This window comes from Urocitellus parryii, chromosome 7 (genome assembly GCF_045843805.1).
Source record: "Urocitellus parryii isolate mUroPar1 chromosome 7, mUroPar1.hap1, whole genome shotgun sequence".
Lineage (NCBI taxonomy): Eukaryota > Metazoa > Chordata > Mammalia > Rodentia > Sciuridae > Urocitellus > Urocitellus parryii.
In genome coordinates, this window is record NC_135537.1 from 19,054,435 (window position 1) to 19,071,505 (window position 17,071).

Sequence of the window (17,071 nt, forward strand, 5' to 3'; positions counted from 1 at the left end):
GCACACCAGATACCCAAGAGCTCTCCATTTCTTTTTCACTATTCACTCTGTACCAATCTCTATTCTGTACTGGGGCAGCCCCCTAAACTTGCTCTATTCTTTAAGAAGTCGTGTCAACATCAATTTTTATAGCAGCTCAATTCACAGTAACCAAGCTATGAAACCAAATTAGGTGGCTTTTACAGAGATGACTGGATAAATAAAATGTGGTATATTTTCTTGAAATGGAATGGAACAGAATGGAATATTACTCATCCATAAAGAAAAATTAAGTTTTGGCATTTGCCGGGAAATGGATAGAACTAGAGACTATCATGCTAAGTAAAATAAGCCAATCCCCCTCTCAGAAAAAAAAAAAAAACAAAGGCTGTATGTACTGTCTGATATGTGGATACTAATACACAATAAGGGGTAGCGAAAGGGAAGAATAGAAGTTCATTGAATTAGACAAGGGGAATGAAGGGAAGGGGGGATGGAAATAGGAAAGACAGTAGAATAAATTGGACATAACTTTCCTTTTTTCATATATGAATACACAACCAATATAACTACACATCATATACAACCAAAAAAAAATTGGAAGTTATACTCCATGTATGTATAATATGTCAAAATACATTCTACTGTCATGTATAACTAAAAAGAAGAAATAAAAATTTAAAAAACAAAAATAAAACACACAAAAAAGAAGTAGTGTCAAAAGTACAGTAATTGTACTTTCCAAATTTAAATTTTAGATCATGTGCTCTAACAAGTAGACATTTGCTTAGTAGGTAAATAGGAAGTAATATTTGAAACCAAGACTCTTTCAAAAAACCCAAAACATGTGGTTGTTGAAGCCCAAAGAAGATAAAGAGGACAGTCTGTGTTGTAATCCTACGAGGCCCCACCTCGGGATCTGGTCCAGCCTCTGCCTCTAGTCTCCTCTCCTACCTTGTTCTTCCTCCCACAGGCTACCCCAGACATACTGACCTCATTTTGGTCTCTTGAATCAGACAGGCTTAGCTCCATCTTGATGCTTTGCACTGACCCTTCCTTCTCCCAGGTACCCTCTTCCCTAGATCTTTGCAAGACTTCCCTCTTCTTAGCATACATATCTCAGTCCAAATGTCATTTCAAAAAAGCATTCTTGTAGTCTCCAACTCTAGTAGCCTCTTGCCATAGTCAATGTCCATTCTGTGCATTTGCTTTTAATCAAAAGTATGTGCATAAAATTCGTCTCCACTTCTACCTACTATCTGCTGCAAACTTCATAAGGCAGGACCTTGCCGGTTTGTTCCCACATTTCAGCACCTACAATAGGCCTAGGACATGGTCAGCACACAACAAAAACTGCAGAATAAATGGACAACCCACTGTTCCTTCAGCTACACAATGCTCCATTGTCATGTATCCTCAGCCTCCAAGAGTAAAGACTCTTACTCTTGCAAGAGTAAGACTGTGAGACTTACTCTTGCAAGTCTAAGTCCTCCTAGACATCTGTAGGAAAATGAGTATCCCATGGGAAAAATGAATACAGGAAACCCGGTTTGGGGTGGGTGGGAAATGGCAATCAAAGATTAGGACATGCAGAAACGGAACAGGGAATGAGCTAAGTGTAAGAAATCTGGTAAAAGTGGGGCTTTTAGTTTTCATTTCTGGAATATTAAAGTTGGACTGATAGTGAGGATAACCAGACTAGGCTTTGCCACAAACTCATTATACAGCCTTGAGTTTCAAATGTCACATTTCTAAAATGAAGAGGCATGAAATCTCTGCAGTCCTTTCCAGTCACCTTTCTTTAAAAGCAAGAACCTATAAGGATCTCACATAGTTTAAATCCAGAATGTCCCTCCAAGTCCCTGGTGTTAGGGTTTGGTCTAAATTTGGTGCATTTGGGGAGTGACAAAAACTTTACAGGTGGGGCCTAGTGGGAGGTCTTCAGGTCATTGGGTCGCACTCTCAAAGGGGATAGTGGAACCCCGCCCCCTCCACTTTCTCTCTTTCACTCCTGGCCAGAAGTTTTGTTCTTCCTTCACCTGTGGTGATTCCCTCTCAGGGGAAAGGCTGACTACAGTGTGCAGATGACACAGGGCCTGTCGCTGACAGGCTTTGAATATTTTTAAGAGACTGTAGGACAATGGTTAAGAGTCTCAACTTTATAACTGGTTTCAAATACTGCCTCTGCCACTTACTAATTACCTGACCCAAGTGGGTTATTAAACTCATACCTCCACTTCTTCACCTGTAAAATGGGAGTGATAATAACAGTAAGCACCCCCAAGAATTGCAGGGAGGATTAGGTTAATATCTGTAAAGCACTTAAAACAGGGCTGTAATTATAATTCCACTGGCAAGGCCATCTCTGGCTAACATGCACGCCTCAAGCCTAATAATACTCAACACTTGTCTCTCCTCATCCTGATGCAAATTTCAATAAGCAGCATACTTCTTCCCATGTAGATTTGCTCACACAGAAAAAAAATGTGCCTATCACAGAGACTCTGAGAAAGTCCCATCCCAGAGCCTGCAATTTCTTATGGCAAATTGATAAATTACCTGTGGTGTGTGTGGGCCTCCCAAATTGTTTGGCCACAGAAGAAATATGTAGGCACGCTGTTAATGGAGAATATGTGGTCTTGGGACAAATTGGTTTGGATTTCAAAATCTTCACCCTGGCATTTTAGTGTCTATCTCAACCTTAATGTTTTGGGGTAGAATGCAGAGTCCTAGACTCTGACTTCCCTGCATAGTGGTGTTCAAAAGTCCTCGGCCTCTTAAGCAAGGGCCAGACCTGGCTGACTTTCCTCCCAATAGCAATACCAGCTGTCAGCTCACTGTTGAATCCTGTGCATCATTAAGGGATAAAGAGCCCCCAAGAATGCAGTTCCTGATGTGGGTACCTTTGCATGAAAGAATTAAGAGCTCTTAGAAAACCAGTGGGTATGAAAATACAGGAAAGGGGAGAGCTGAAAACAGAAGCATTAATCTCAGACCCACAGTGACACCCCCTTCTCAAGAAAACCTACAAATATTTTCAATTCATTATACGACTTTGACTGAGATTTCACTCTTTAGGAATGCATTTGATTAAAAGAGTAAGTCATTCTGGAAAGAATACAGAACTTTTGATGATGATACACATCAGTGGAATGATACACATGTTCAGTAAGATTTCCTGCCTTCAGACACCTTGCTGGGTTGAGTTCACCTTGAGGTACTGGCAGATTAGTGAGTTTTGTTTTGTGTAGAGAAAGAGAGCACTCCGTGGGAAAGGAAGGTATATGAGAAGTTTGAAACACTTTAAATGAACGATGAGACCTGCTTGGAGTCTCCAGGGACAACTTGAGAGGTTCCAGGACAGGAGAAGTCTGGGATGTCCAGCTATGATATATCTTATGGTGCTATTTCTGGATTGGCCTAAGAAGGTGACCAAGAATTATAATATCGTTACCTTGGGGGGGAGAATGCAGTTTTCAGATACCAGTAAGCAACTTATAAAAATGCTTTAAAGATAAGCCATTCCATCTGAGTTCTTATGTAGGGTACTTCCTCTGTGGGATCTGGAAAAGAAAGAGAAAGCCTCAGAAAGCATTTGATCTGAGGGGTGGGGGATATAGGACAAAGTATGGAGTTCAGATTGGGTTCCAGTTGGAGGAACATTTGTTCCTGGGATCTGAGACAGTTCGAGATCTGTTGAAAACCTTGGGCAGACAAGAAGCTATCCAGAGCCAGACAGAAAGATGACTTAAGTATTAAGAAGAAGAGGGCTTAGGGAGCTCAGGTTATGCAGATATTTCATTCTGGGTGCGTGGGCCAGTTTCCCCTCTTGACTCTGGGACAGCCTAAGACTTGGTCTGCATCAACTGTCCTCCCAGGAAAGGACAGACACGGAAAAATTCTGCAGAAAGAGCGAAGCCTTGACTTGAAAAAGCCAGTTTGCGGAGACCTCAATCTACCGTACAACTGAAGGAATAGGGCTAAGGGTCATCTACAGGAAGGGTCTGAAAGGTAAGGGGACTAAGACGAATTCAGAGAGGGCACTGAGACAGGAAACAAACACTTGTCAAGGAGAGGTGCGTGGGCCACGGAGAAGGGAGAGTTGAGAAGAAAGAAGGACTCGGCGGGCAGGAGTGGCGCGGGGCGGGGAAGGAGCTAGGGAAGCTGTCCCTGCCGCAACGTGCGCTCCGTGGACCAGGTAGGAGGGTCTCCGGGCCGGCGCGTCGCTTGTGAGCGCAGAGACTGCGGTGGCTGAACAGGTGAGCGGCCGCTGGGCGGCGGGTCCCCGCCCTTCCCTGCGAGCGTGTCTCCTCCTACGGATTCTCCCCAGCACTTGGCTGCTCCGCGGCTCCCCTCGGTTTGGGGTTTTGCAGCTGGCAGCTGGCCTTTTCCCCTCCCCTGTCTCGGTCTCTCCTTGTTTTAGGTTGCTCCACCCCGCCCAGGATCAGGCGAGGGGGAACCAGCTGGGCTGCGCCTGCCAACTCGCGCGGAGTGCGTCTGCGAACTCCGGGAGCGGAGTCCCGCGTGCCGCCTGCTCCCTGCGGGACGCGCTCCTCTCGCTCCCACGGGCCCCGCTTTCTCCCCGCCGCAACCCTTCCCCACTTTTCCCCCCTTTTGCAATCACATGGCATTTTAAGAATGCCGGAAAGATGGCGGTAGCGGCGGCGGCGGTGGCGGCTGGGCCGGCTGGCGGAGGTGGCGGCCGGGCTCAGCGGAGCGGTCTTCTGGAAGTTTTGGTGCGGGATCGCTGGCATAAAGTTCTGGTGAACTTGAGCGAGGACGCCCTGGTTCTCAGCTGTGAGGAGGGCGCTGCGGCGTACAATGGCATCGGGACTGCCACCAATGGCTCGTTCTGCAGGGGCGCTGGGGCCGGGCACCCGGGTACCGGAGGCGCGCAGCCCCCCGACTCGCCCGCGGGGGTCCGCACAGCCTTCACCGACCTGCCGGAGCAGGTGCCCGAGTCCATCTCCAACCAGAAGCGCGGCGTGAAGGTGCTGAAGCAAGAGTTGGGCGGTCTGGGCATCAGCATCAAGGGGGGCAAGGAGAACAAAATGCCTATACTCATCAGCAAGATCTTCAAGGGTCTGGCGGCCGACCAGACCCAAGCCCTGTACGTGGGCGATGCCATCCTGTCAGTGAACGGCGCAGACCTGCGGGACGCCACCCACGATGAGGCGGTGCAGGCGCTCAAACGAGCCGGCAAGGAAGTGCTGCTGGAAGGTAAGGGGTTAACGCCGCGCGTGCCGCGCACACCTACCGTCTGCCACACTCACAGGCAGCCAGGTGTCCTTATACCCCAGGGCCCGCGGTGTGTGTGTGTGTGTGTGTGTGTGTGTGTGTGTGTGTTTGTGTGTGTGTTAGGGCCAGTGGATCAGGGTGGCCTCAGCATGGAGTTTTGAGTTTTGACAACTTTCGTCCACCTGGGTACGACTTGTCCTCACTCCCAGGACGTTACAGGCCTTGACCCAGGAGTAGGTACCTGAAAAGGCAAGGAAAGCTGGGTTTCTTGACGGGCTCCAGTGCTAAATGCATGTTGTTTCATTTTTATCAACAGTCGATCCGAATTCAGTGTAGGGATTGGAAAGTGGAACAGCACAGGAAGAGTGGACGGTATGTTAACTGGTCCAAGTTGCAAATCAGGGCCATTGATTAACCACGAACCTGATAGTTTTATCCTTTATCAAAATGTCCCCCTCAGAAACCTGGGCAACCCAGCCTTGAAGGGTTGAATGGAATCATAAAGGAACCAGAGAGAGGTGGCAGTCTTTGAATGCTAAACTCCAGCAGTCCTTCCCCACATCCCTCATGCAAATAGGAGACCCTGGGGCTCTGCCTTGGGAGTAGTGCCAAAGACTGGGAAATGTGTTGCAGTGAGGCATGAGTTCCCTTCCACTGGCCCGTGTTTGGCCAGTCAGTCGGGATTCCAGGTTCCCGGGGGTGGAGAACTGAAAGGATTTTTCTGCCTGTGTTTTCTGGAGCCTTTTCAGAGTGGTGTGGAATCAACTTTGCATTTGTAAAGTTTCTCCTGCATGTGAGGAACCTTAGAAACTCTCTCTCTTAAGGTCTCATGTCCCTAACCCCCTAATTATTGACTGTGAATAGAATAGGAAGGCCCTTTTATACCTGTTGGAGGACTTGTGGCTCTATGTGGGGAAGAAGGGCAGGCAGGCTGGTAATTACTGGTAATTTCTCCTTTCTCCTATAGCTGCATTTCTCTCATGTGATCTATTATTCTCTTTAATGCTGTGGGTATTACTGTATGGACCCTAATATCATGTAGTAATTCTATTTCTATAGATTGAGTTGTCCTGAAGGGGGGCTTTTATTTAGTTATAGTTCTCTCTTGAGCTTAGGTGCTCAATGACATGCAGGCAGAGTGGATGAATAAATGAATTCATAGCTTCTGAAACCTATTTCAACTGAGACATTGTGATATAATAATTAATTTAAGACCCAAACTAAGACTTTAAGTAAATTTAGTTGTCACCTAATTATGCTGGTGTGTGACACACAAGGTTCCAAGTCAGGAAACTTTGCTAGGTGTGTGACAGCTGATGCAACTCCTGATCTAGAATACAAAGAGGGTTTTTTCCCCCCTTATTTGTCTAGAGGATTTTGTGATGTCTTCATATTTAATTACCATCCTGGATCCAGAAAGTGTTTGCTTTGGCTTGATGATTAACATAAGTAAACAGGAAAAAAAAAAAGTTTTCTGGACTCAGTGTGCTGGTTTGGGAGAGAAGAGACACCCGGACAAGGTAGGATCTGGACAAGTGCAGTTTGGACTGTAAACTGCTGGGTACATGCTCAGCCTGAAATACCTACTGATATCCGGGCTAAGAGAGACAAAAGGAAAGCCTTTTTTTTTTTTTTTTTTTAGTTTAAACATTGTCCTTTATTATGTCCCTTCTTTATTTCCTCTTCTAGTTTTCTATTTAATGAATAATGATTTGATTTGAGAAAGAGGTAAAAAAGCAAAACAAAACAAACAAAAAAAAAACTTCTCACCAGAAAAGAGAAAAATAAATAAATACAAAAGAAAAAGCTGATTCTGTGTAGTTAAAATTAAACTTAGAAAAATAAAATAAATCAAACAGCTGTGTAGTTTTCTTGAGACAGCAACCAAAAACTGAAGTTTTGCAAAACCCCTCACATGACATTTTCAGAACACTGCCATATGTTGCAGGCAGGGCGTGTAGAGAAGACCTGGGGCCTTCTAGAAGTGAACAACTTTGGCTCAGTGTGGAAGACTTTTCCCCAGCCCAATTTTTAAGAAATTGACTGCTAAGAAGAGATACAAATGCAGGCCTCTCTCAAGAGACTGTCTCTTGTTTGGTAGGTCCTACAGTGTCCGGAATGTGGTGGTCATGGTCATACTTCAAGGCAGACATCAAAACCCTCTCTTTTGTAGCTGGCCTAGTGCAGAGATTCCCAGTTGAGGAGATTTGTTAGAACCACCCTCAAGGCTTCATTAAAACACACACCTCATATTCTGAATGCAGGGTTAAGTCTAAAATTTCTACGAGAGGCTTTGGGAACGTAATCTGGTTGACTAGAGCACTAAGGGAGATTTTTAAAGATATATTTTTTATGCCAAATATACAGTTTTAGTTTGGTTTTATTTTATTTTATTTGAGGGAGTTTTGGGGGATTAGTTTAGTACCCCACCCACCATCAGTGTGCACCATTTCTGCACCTGCGCCCCCTTGTGGAAAGTTACTACCTCTACTAGGAGAACACCCTGCAAAGTGAAACCAGGAACAGCAAGTTTCAACCCAGCCATTCTAGTGCTAGATTCTGCCACAGAGTTATGTCTTCTTCCCTGAATCTTAGTGCCTTCATCTGCAAAATTGGAATAAGGAAACTGCTGGGCCTCCTTACTTCACTGGTACATCCTATGGAAGAGCATAAAGGGCCTACATCAATGCCTGCTGAAAGTATTTTTACAATTTAAATGAAACAAACAGGAAACTGTCCCTTCTAAGGAGCAATCCTTTCCTTTTCCTTTACCGGAGTTTATATTTCTTAACTGAAATTGAATGGTAATGCTGGAAGAGATCATTCCTTTGGGGGCCACAGGATTTAAACAGAATCTGAGGATCAAGAATCATGATAATAACTCACATTTCTTGAGCATCCTAGAATTTATTTGCATTTATTCATGATACACTTAAAGTAATTCTGTAAGGCCAATACTATTGTTGCTCACTTTATTAAAGAGGAAACTAAAATTTATGAACACTAGGTTATTGGCTTAAAGGACCAGGAGCACATCAGAAGTCTTGGTCTATGTGATCTAAAAGTTCATACCTTCAACCTCTAGGCACACATGGTACTATGCACTAGAGCCAGTTGAAGCTATTGGGCTCCTGGCATTTTGCCCCATTCCCCAGATATGCTAAAGAACTGAAGACTATCCTGAGCAGGAAGCTGGAATGGTACAGAATACTCCAAAGGAAGGGGAGGAAAGGAGGATAAAGTCTTAAAATCTGGATACAACACGTGTCTGGCCATCATAAGGAAGCTGCTATGGTGTGGCCCACTATCACAGAGAGACAAGGTTGAACACATGGCTAGTGCGGAGACTAAACTACAATTCAGATTTCAGTAGCAAACAAAGTGCCAATTAAGCCATTGGCTACTAAGTACTCATTAGACTTACCATCAGAAATTTTCATACCATGTACTCATTTCTCATGGAGGGGATCAAGGACCCTACAATCAACCACACAGGTATTGGAACCTATAATTCCAGGGCAGCATTCTCATAGACTGCAATGTGACTGGAATATTCTGCGGATGGGCAGGGCACACCTGCGTAAGTGTCCTTGGCAGCTCTTGTGTGTGGGAAGAGGTTTTGCTCCTTAGTTGGTTTGTAAAATAGTAATTTGAAATATGTGTCAACTTTTTATAATTGAGACAATAATAAAATTAATTATTCTGTAACTTTGTCAAGATTGAGTTGTTCAGAATGTTCCAGAAGATTCATGTTGAAGTGTGGAGGTGGGGCTAGACAGCGTATCCCTGGGTCCAAAAGGCTCCCATGGAACTGGATTAGAAAAAGTAAAAACTCAAAGGAGAAAGCCAGGGACAGTGCTAAACATGAACTGTGTCCACGGGGCGAACGTTTAGTTCTGCTCCAGGATGCTTAGGTCATCTGGAATCTCCTTTTTGTATCACTTTCTCTGGTGGTGGAAGTGGGGGTTGTGGAACAGGAAGATGGGGCTAACCGGTGGACAGTGTTTTTTGTGGCAGGATTGGAAGAGAATGTCTTCCTTGAGGAATCTTACTTTGTTTAAGCCATATAGATTCTTAAATACTCAGATTCTGGAATAAAAGTCTTGAGACCTGAGTTTCATTTTTTAACAAGTTACCAAATTTGTTTGGGCCCTGGTTTTCTTCGTTGAATAGCTGGGTGTAGCTACCTGTAAATTTTATTCTCTCTGAATTCAGATCCAAAGCACACTTTGAATAACAAATTTGTTAACATCCCTTATACTATCATGAAATAAATCTCATAAATAATAGAGTATGTCTCTAATTTAAATTTTAAAATAATGTAATCTCGGGCTGGGGATGTGGCTCAAGCAGTAGCGCACTCACCTGGCATGTGCGTGGCTCTGGGTTCGATCCTCAGCACCACATACAAACAAAGATGTTGTGTCCACCGAAAACTAAAAAATAAATATTAAAAAATTCTCTCTCTCTCTCTCTCTCTCTCTCTCTCTCTCTCTCTCTCTTTAAAATAAATAAATAAATTAAATAATGGAATGTCCCAACATTAACATAATGAGGAAAGACATTATTTCTTTTTAAACAGAATGTCAATAGATAAATTCTACACTAGAGGTATTAATGAAGAAGTTCCACATTAGCACCTCTATGTAAAAGTCACCCTTGGTGCACACATGAAAATGTGACAGGGGTGTGTGGGTTTTTTTTGGAGGTCTAGCAAACTATTTCATTGTGAAGGACTGCCCTGGGATGCCCAGGATCCCTGGCTGCCATCACTAAATTCTAGAAGTATGATACCTCCTCTCCAAATGATAATCACACACTGTTCTAAACACTTTGCATGGATTCACTTCAATCCTCACCCAATGCGGTTGTTGCCCCTGTTTCACAGATAAGAAAATTGAGGCACAGAGGGGTTTAAGTCTCTTGCCAGAGACACATGGTTACTGCTAAGTCTTAGATTCCAACACCGACCTTAGATTAGGGATGCTTGCCTCCACCTTGTTGATCAGGAAAGTGAAGCACCAAGAGGTGAGTGATTTGTCCTAATTGAGTCTTATACTTTCTTCTCTGGCATATTAGTTTTCTATTGCTGTTATGACAAGGTACCGGGAACCCTACTACTTAGAACACAGATGTATTATCTTACAGGGATTTTTTTAAGTCACAAGTCATACAAAGGTCTTACTAAACTAAGCCAAATGTGTTTGGCTGTATTCCCTTCTGGAGATCCTAGGGGAGAATCTCTCTGCCTTTCTAGAATTTCCAAGGGCCCACGTCTTGGCTCATGGCCTCTTTCCTGTTTTTTGTTTTTTGGGTTTTTTAATTTTTTTTTTAGTTGTAGTTGGCCACAATATCTTTAATTTATGTATTTTTATGTGGTGCTGAGGATTGAACCCAGGGCCTCGCACATGCTAGGCAAGCGCTCTACAGCTGAGCCACAATCCCAGCCCCATCCTTCCTGTTTTTAAGACTCCAGGGGTAAGTGGAATCCTCTTCACATCTAACTACTCCTACGTCTTCTTTGGCTACTTTTTCTATTTTTGAGAACCCTTGTGATGACACTGGTCACACCTGGATAATTCAAGATAATCTTCCCATGTTAAAGTCAACTGATTAACATCCTTAAGTCCATCTTCCACTTTAGTTCACCTTTACCATGAAAGGTAACTTCTTCGAAGGATCTGGAGACTAAAACATAGACATCTTTGGGAAAGAACATTATTATTGAGTGTCAAGTCTGGTTTGCTGAATCAGTAACACTAAGGGAGTTCCCAGGTAGTCCTTCCAGAATCTTCTGCACCTCCGTAAATAATCTCTTCCTTGCTCATCAAAACGTTTCTCATTCATTCACATATATTCCCACCTGACAAGTCATTTATTGAGTGTCTTCTATGTGTCATATGCTACTAGAACTCCACCCTCAAGAAGCACCAATCTAGCCAGGCACAGTGGTGCAAGCCTGTAATCCCACGGCTGGGGAGCCTAGGGCAGGAGGATCATGAATTCAAAGCCAGCCTCAGCAAATGTGAGGTGCGAAGCAACTCAGTGAGATCCTGTCTCTAAATAAAAATATAAAATAGGGCTGGGGATGTGGCTCAGTGGTCAAGTGCCTCTGAGTTCAATCCCCAGTACAAAAAAAAACAAAAAACAACAACAACAAAAAAAAACCCAGCACCAATCTAGTGACAGATATGGATAAGCATGATGCAAATACCTACAGGACAGAGGAAGTAGGGTGACATCAGGGGTGTTATAAAATTCTGTGGTATCTCTGGAGAAGGGTACCTGGTCTCTCCTTGGACAGGGCTAAGAAAGGCAGTGCCTCAAGGAAGGCCTCAAAACAGCAAAGGCCTCCACTGTGACTTAGTATGCTTGGGAAGGCAGAATGTGACCTTCACACCTGACTGATGGGTAAGAGTGGAAAATGACAAAGCTGAACGGACACCAAGCCTGTGTGTACAGAGCCGGACTTTGTACTAAAGCCCAAGTGTTTGAAGCAGGGGCATGTCATGCTCTGGTTTCCGTGTCAGGAAGGTGATGCCAGAGACACACTTCTAACAGAAGGTGGACAAGGCTCTGGTGTTCAGTTCTTCTGAATTTTGCTTAGGAGCACCTTCCCAGGCAAGGACGGCTTTGTAAAGTGACTTTGCTCCCATTATGATGTTGTGCACAAGCCGACTTCTGTGGATGGATGGACTCGCACTACGATCTCCTCGGGTTCACAGGAGGAAGTGGAAGTGCCAGAGAGCAGGCGACTTACCTGAGGTTACCTTGTACATGATGGAGCTGGGAGTCAGGTGGCCCAACACTCCATCAAGGTTGTCCTGCTATGCACTGCACAAACTCAAGACATCCCATAGTGGACAGAGGGAACCAAAGAGGTATATGCCATGGCCCCTGATTTCAGGGAGCCTAAAGTAAACTAAGGAGGCAGCCATCAGACACAGGGTGTGAAGCCCTTGAGATTGATAATGACAAGCCAGTGTAATTAGTGATGAGGAGTAGCATGAACCCAGCAGATAGCGCAGCACCTGCACACATTAGGCTATTAAAATGTTAGAAAGGAAATGATGTAAAGGCAGATAGATGGGAGGAAGGAGGGAGGGGGAAAGGGAAGGAGAGAAGGAGGAGGGAAGGAGGGAAAAGAGGGACAGAGAGGAGAGGAGGGACAGAAGGAGAACAGAAGGAAGGAAGGCAGAAAAGGAGGGAGGGAAAGAATCCTGGGACTAGTTTCTTCCTTCCTTCCTTCTTCCCTTCCTCCCTCCCTCCCTCCCTCCCTCCCTCCCTCCCTCCCTCCCTCCCTCCCTCCCTCCCTCCCTCCCTCCCTTCTTTCTTTCTTTCTTTCTTTCTTTCTTTCTTTCTTTCTTTCTTTCTTTCTTTCTTTCTTTCTTTCTTTCTTTCTTTCTTTCTTTCTTTCTTTCTTTCTTTCTTTCTTTCTTTCTCTCCCATCACCTACCACTCACCCTGCCCTGCCACAGGGATAAACACTTGGCATTGGATAATGAGAATTACACCTGGCTCTGAAGAAAGCAATATAGATGTGACCGTATGGATCTGAGAAGCATTTGCTTAATACAGACCCATCTGAAAGACAGTTGAAAGTGGAACAAGACAAGATTTTAAAAGTTCAAGAAAGAATGTAATTATCCTTTTAATGTTATTTTTATGACCACCCCTCCTGACCCCCCCCCCACCTACCACCCTCTGTGGCTCAGGTCCTATGAATCTGAATATGTAAGAACACTTTTTACCTGAGGAGATGAAAACTGTCTGCTTGGATATTTTAATTGTGTCTTTTGTAAGCGTACGTATGTGTGTGAGGATTCAGACCATCTTCCTCCAGTGAAGCTGATGGGAATGGCCCTTCAACTCCTCATTTCTGCTGTGGTGGGTGATGCTCTTCAGGTTCAGCCATCCGTTTTAGCAGTCGCCCCATGGAGTGTGTATTAAAAATAACTCACTACATGCACACAGCTCCATATTTGTGAAAGGCATCTAGCTGAAGCTACCAGTGGTCTGCTTGGAAAATTATTTCCTTTCAGCTACTGGCCTTCCAAGCATTCCATTTCACGTGATGCCTTTCGAAGCAGTTAATGTTAAAGAAAAGCCAGAAGTTCCCCTGCATTTATACCAAGTGTTTTATGTACCAAACCTCATTACCCACTTCACTGGCCTTGATCTATACTAATGCTTGCCTTCAGCTCTGGCCTGCACAGTGAGACTTCAGCGGAAATATACATTACCCACTATGAGGTCAGTGTTCTAACAGACCCATGGAGATGAGCCTCACTCTCTGTGTGGGATGGACGAGATAGAAAAGTTCAGGATGCATGGTGATTGTAAAGGAAATTAAAATGATGACCCATGTGTGAGCTCAGTACTTTTTAAAACAACTGCTCTTGTGGTTGCAAGCATTGTTCTTGGCATGTTGATAAGTGTGGAAATATTTGTCTAAAATTTGACTGGTTGTTGAGTATGGCTGCTTTTAACAAATCCAGTTTATTTGCATTGCTGTGCAAACTGCCATGTTTATTTCCATCATTGTTTTTTTTTCCCCTTTTCTCAAAGCAGTAAGCAATACATATAGTGTGGTGGCTTAGAGGGTGGACCTGCGATTCACTCTCTCTAGGCTGAAATTCTTATTCCACCTCTTCCCAGCTGTGGGAGCTCATTGAAGTTACTAAACTACAAGCCTCTATTTTTTAACCAGTAAAGTAAATTTCCTCTTCTTGGGTTTGCTGTAAGGAGTAAAGTGATTGTGTATAAAAAGCAGTCAGCTCATTGCTGGAGCTGAGTGAAGGCTTAACAATCACTAACCATGTAATATCGCACAGCACAAACCTAGCTAGGGTTATTTTCAAATAGAGGGTTCAATCACGGAAGTTAAAGGGTTTAATCATATGTTGAAAAAGGTCTTTGGGAGCCTGGCATGGTGGCACACGCCTGTAATCCTAGCAGTTTAGGAGGCTGAGGCAGGAGGATCTAGAGTTCAAAGCCAGCCTCAGCAAAAGTGAGGCACCAAGCAACTCAGTGGGACCCTGTCTCTAAATAAAATACAAAATAGGGCTGGGGATGAGGCTCAATGGTCAAGTGCCCCTGAGTTCAATCATGGTACCAAAAAAAAAAAAAAGAAAGAAAAAAGAAAAAAGAAAGAAAAAGGTCTTTTGGGGGTACATGAGACAGTTTTGAATTTGCCGTATTAGGGAACAGTATAATGGCTATCCCAAAGGGATTTTGCTTGCTTTGAAGGGAGAGGAGTATGATCCCACATGGGTGTGTTTTGTTGATGATTTTTAGTAATATCACATGTTTTCCATCAACCAGACCACAGCGTAGGCTGCTGTGGGTTTTGGTGGGCAAATGTAAAATTTGTACTAATATGCTGATTATGCAGGAAGTTGCAGGAAAAAAATGTTTTGTAAAGGAAAGCTAGGAGGCGACTATTTAAACTACACAGCCAAATGCAAACTTCTGTGAAAAATTGTAGGAATGTGAAGATCTTATTAGCTAAAAGAAGCCAGAATGTTTCTTTTATTAAAAATGTAAATTTACATAACTGTTTTATGTAAATTTACATAAATGTACTTACATAACTGCTATTAAACCAGTATTATACTTCCATTTTTTATTCTATTATATAGTACTGTGTTGTATGGAATCCAAGAAATCATCTGGTGGAAGATATATCATGTTTATGTACATGTAAGAAAAGAAAAAAATAATTGTCTGAGATGGAGTCAAGTAGGAGGGCTGCTTAAAGTTAGGGTGCGAGGAGGCTGAACCTTCAACATGTAGGAAACACGGAACAAAAGCCCATCACACAGAATACACAACAAAGAAACTTGGAAGTCTCAAATCTGGTACTGATGGAAGGAAAAAAAAATATTTCTCTTGAGATTTGGAAAGGCAAATCCGTTCTAATAAATATTTAGGTTTGAATTGACAATGTCATTGTGCATTTGGAAAAAAAAATGTTTGGGCAGATAATTAAAAGCAGTCTCAGGTGAGAAGAGCCCTGATTGAGGGACAAGAGCAGTTGTCAACACTCTGAAGGAAATCAGCTTCCATCCAAGCCTCCAGTGACTTCGTGATGCCAGCAGCACGAAAGCTCATTTTCAAAATCAGAGATGAAAACTATACAAAACAGAAGCAGTTTGAATTGATTCAACATGGTGTGTAGGAACTATGCAGTATTATTGGTACAACAAGTATTTCTTTGATGGGCCTTTTTTTTTTTTTTTGATAGGTTGAAGCAAAAATCTATACTAGAATGAGATGAAACTCAAGTTCTTCTGAAATACAACAGTGCGGAGGGGAGACAGGAGCAGAGGGCTGGGTTACATTCCTGCAGGTTACAAATGCATTTTACAAAATAATTTAAAAAATAAGTATACAAGTATGAGAAAATGCTGTTGCAGAACTTATAGAATGACCCAAAGAGAAGGCTTAAAGTATATTGGAAGTTAAAAGGAAGGTTTTTCCCGAAGAAGGTGACTTAATATAATAAGTGTTGTGGTTTGGATCTGGAATGTTCCAAAAGGCTCCTGAAAGAGCAGGGGTGAGATTTTGAGCACAGCAGTGGTGGAGCTTTGGGGAAGTGATGATTAGATAGATCCTGGGGTTTCTGGCCTCAGCAGAGGGTCAATCCGTGTAGGTATTCAGAGCAGAATGGACTATGAGAAAGCTGTGGGAACTGTAGGTGGTGGAACCTTTTTGGAGGGAATGGGACGGGGGGGGGTGCCCTTGATACTTTATCTTGTCCCTGACCCCTTCCTGTCTCTCTTTCTGCTTCCTTCATGACAGCCTCCTCTGTCACACATTCCCAGGTCCAAAGCAATGGAGCCAGCTGGCAGTGGACTGAAACCTTTGAAACTGAGCCAGAATAAATCTCTCCTCCTTTAAGTTGTTCTTGTCAGGTATTTTGGTCACAGTTGACTAACACAGTAGGGTTATATAAGCAAAGTGAAATATAAAATATAGGTAATTATTTGACTATTTGGGGCCCTGCATTTCAAATACTTTCATCTGAAGCATTCTTTCATCTATAATGAAAATCAAGGTTAATGATTTTTTTTTCATTTTTGCTTGCAATATTCCTATATTTCCCTCTGTTCTCTACTTCAGTTCTAAATTTTTTTCTCAGTTAACATAATATATGCTTGTAGCATTCCTTTGTCTACCTTTCCTCACACTCTCTCCTGCCTAGATGTTGAGAGTCTGTACCGTATCTTCCGGAACACAAAACTTAGAATATTAAAATAAATCATAATGTTAATAATATTTTAAAATTAGAATATACATTTTACTATTCTGAGTATTATGCTCATACTACTATTTCTTGATTTATCAATTCTAGGCATTATGGACCAAGCCAATCAATGTTTATAAAATATCAACCCTGTTAATATTGTTTCATATTCTAGTCACATAATATTGTATGATTAAGTTTCTTGGAGCTAGTAACTGCTTCTCATTTCCATTTGCTTAGTTTCTTGAATAATTTTTTTTAGAAAAAAAATTAAAATATCTATTATTTTTCTTCTTCCAAGTGCAACAATGGATTTATCAAATTTCTAGCAATAATTTTTTTTCCAAATACTCATATATATCACATAATCTACCCATACTGTTCATTTTTTTTTTCTTGAAGCCCTAAACTATTCCCTCTTGGGACCTCTGGCCTGAAGATCTTATACCTCAATTCTGGGGCATTTGCTTGTACAATTTCTTGTCTCCATTTTCTTTGTTCTCTGTGTGGGGAAATCCTGTCAGTTAAATGTTGGACCCCCTATATTAACTCACCAATAAACTGATTTTGTTGTTGCCTTATTGTTTTTTTTCTCCACCTTCTCTT

The 17,071-nt window shown here is 42.8% G+C and overlaps 1 protein-coding gene across 1 annotated transcript in view; it reads left to right on the plus strand.

Moving 5' to 3' along the window:
* Positions 1 to 4,276: 4,276 nt before the first annotated feature.
* The window catches only part of Sntb1 (syntrophin beta 1), a 233,787-nt gene continuing 220,992 nt past the window's right edge, over positions 4,277 to 17,071 (plus strand). Inside the window, exon 1 of the mRNA XM_026406674.2 lies at positions 4,277 to 5,199. Coding sequence (XP_026262459.2) covers positions 4,629 to 5,199 — 571 coding nt within the window. The 5' untranslated portion in view covers positions 4,277 to 4,628. The remainder of the gene's footprint in view (positions 5,200 to 17,071) is intronic.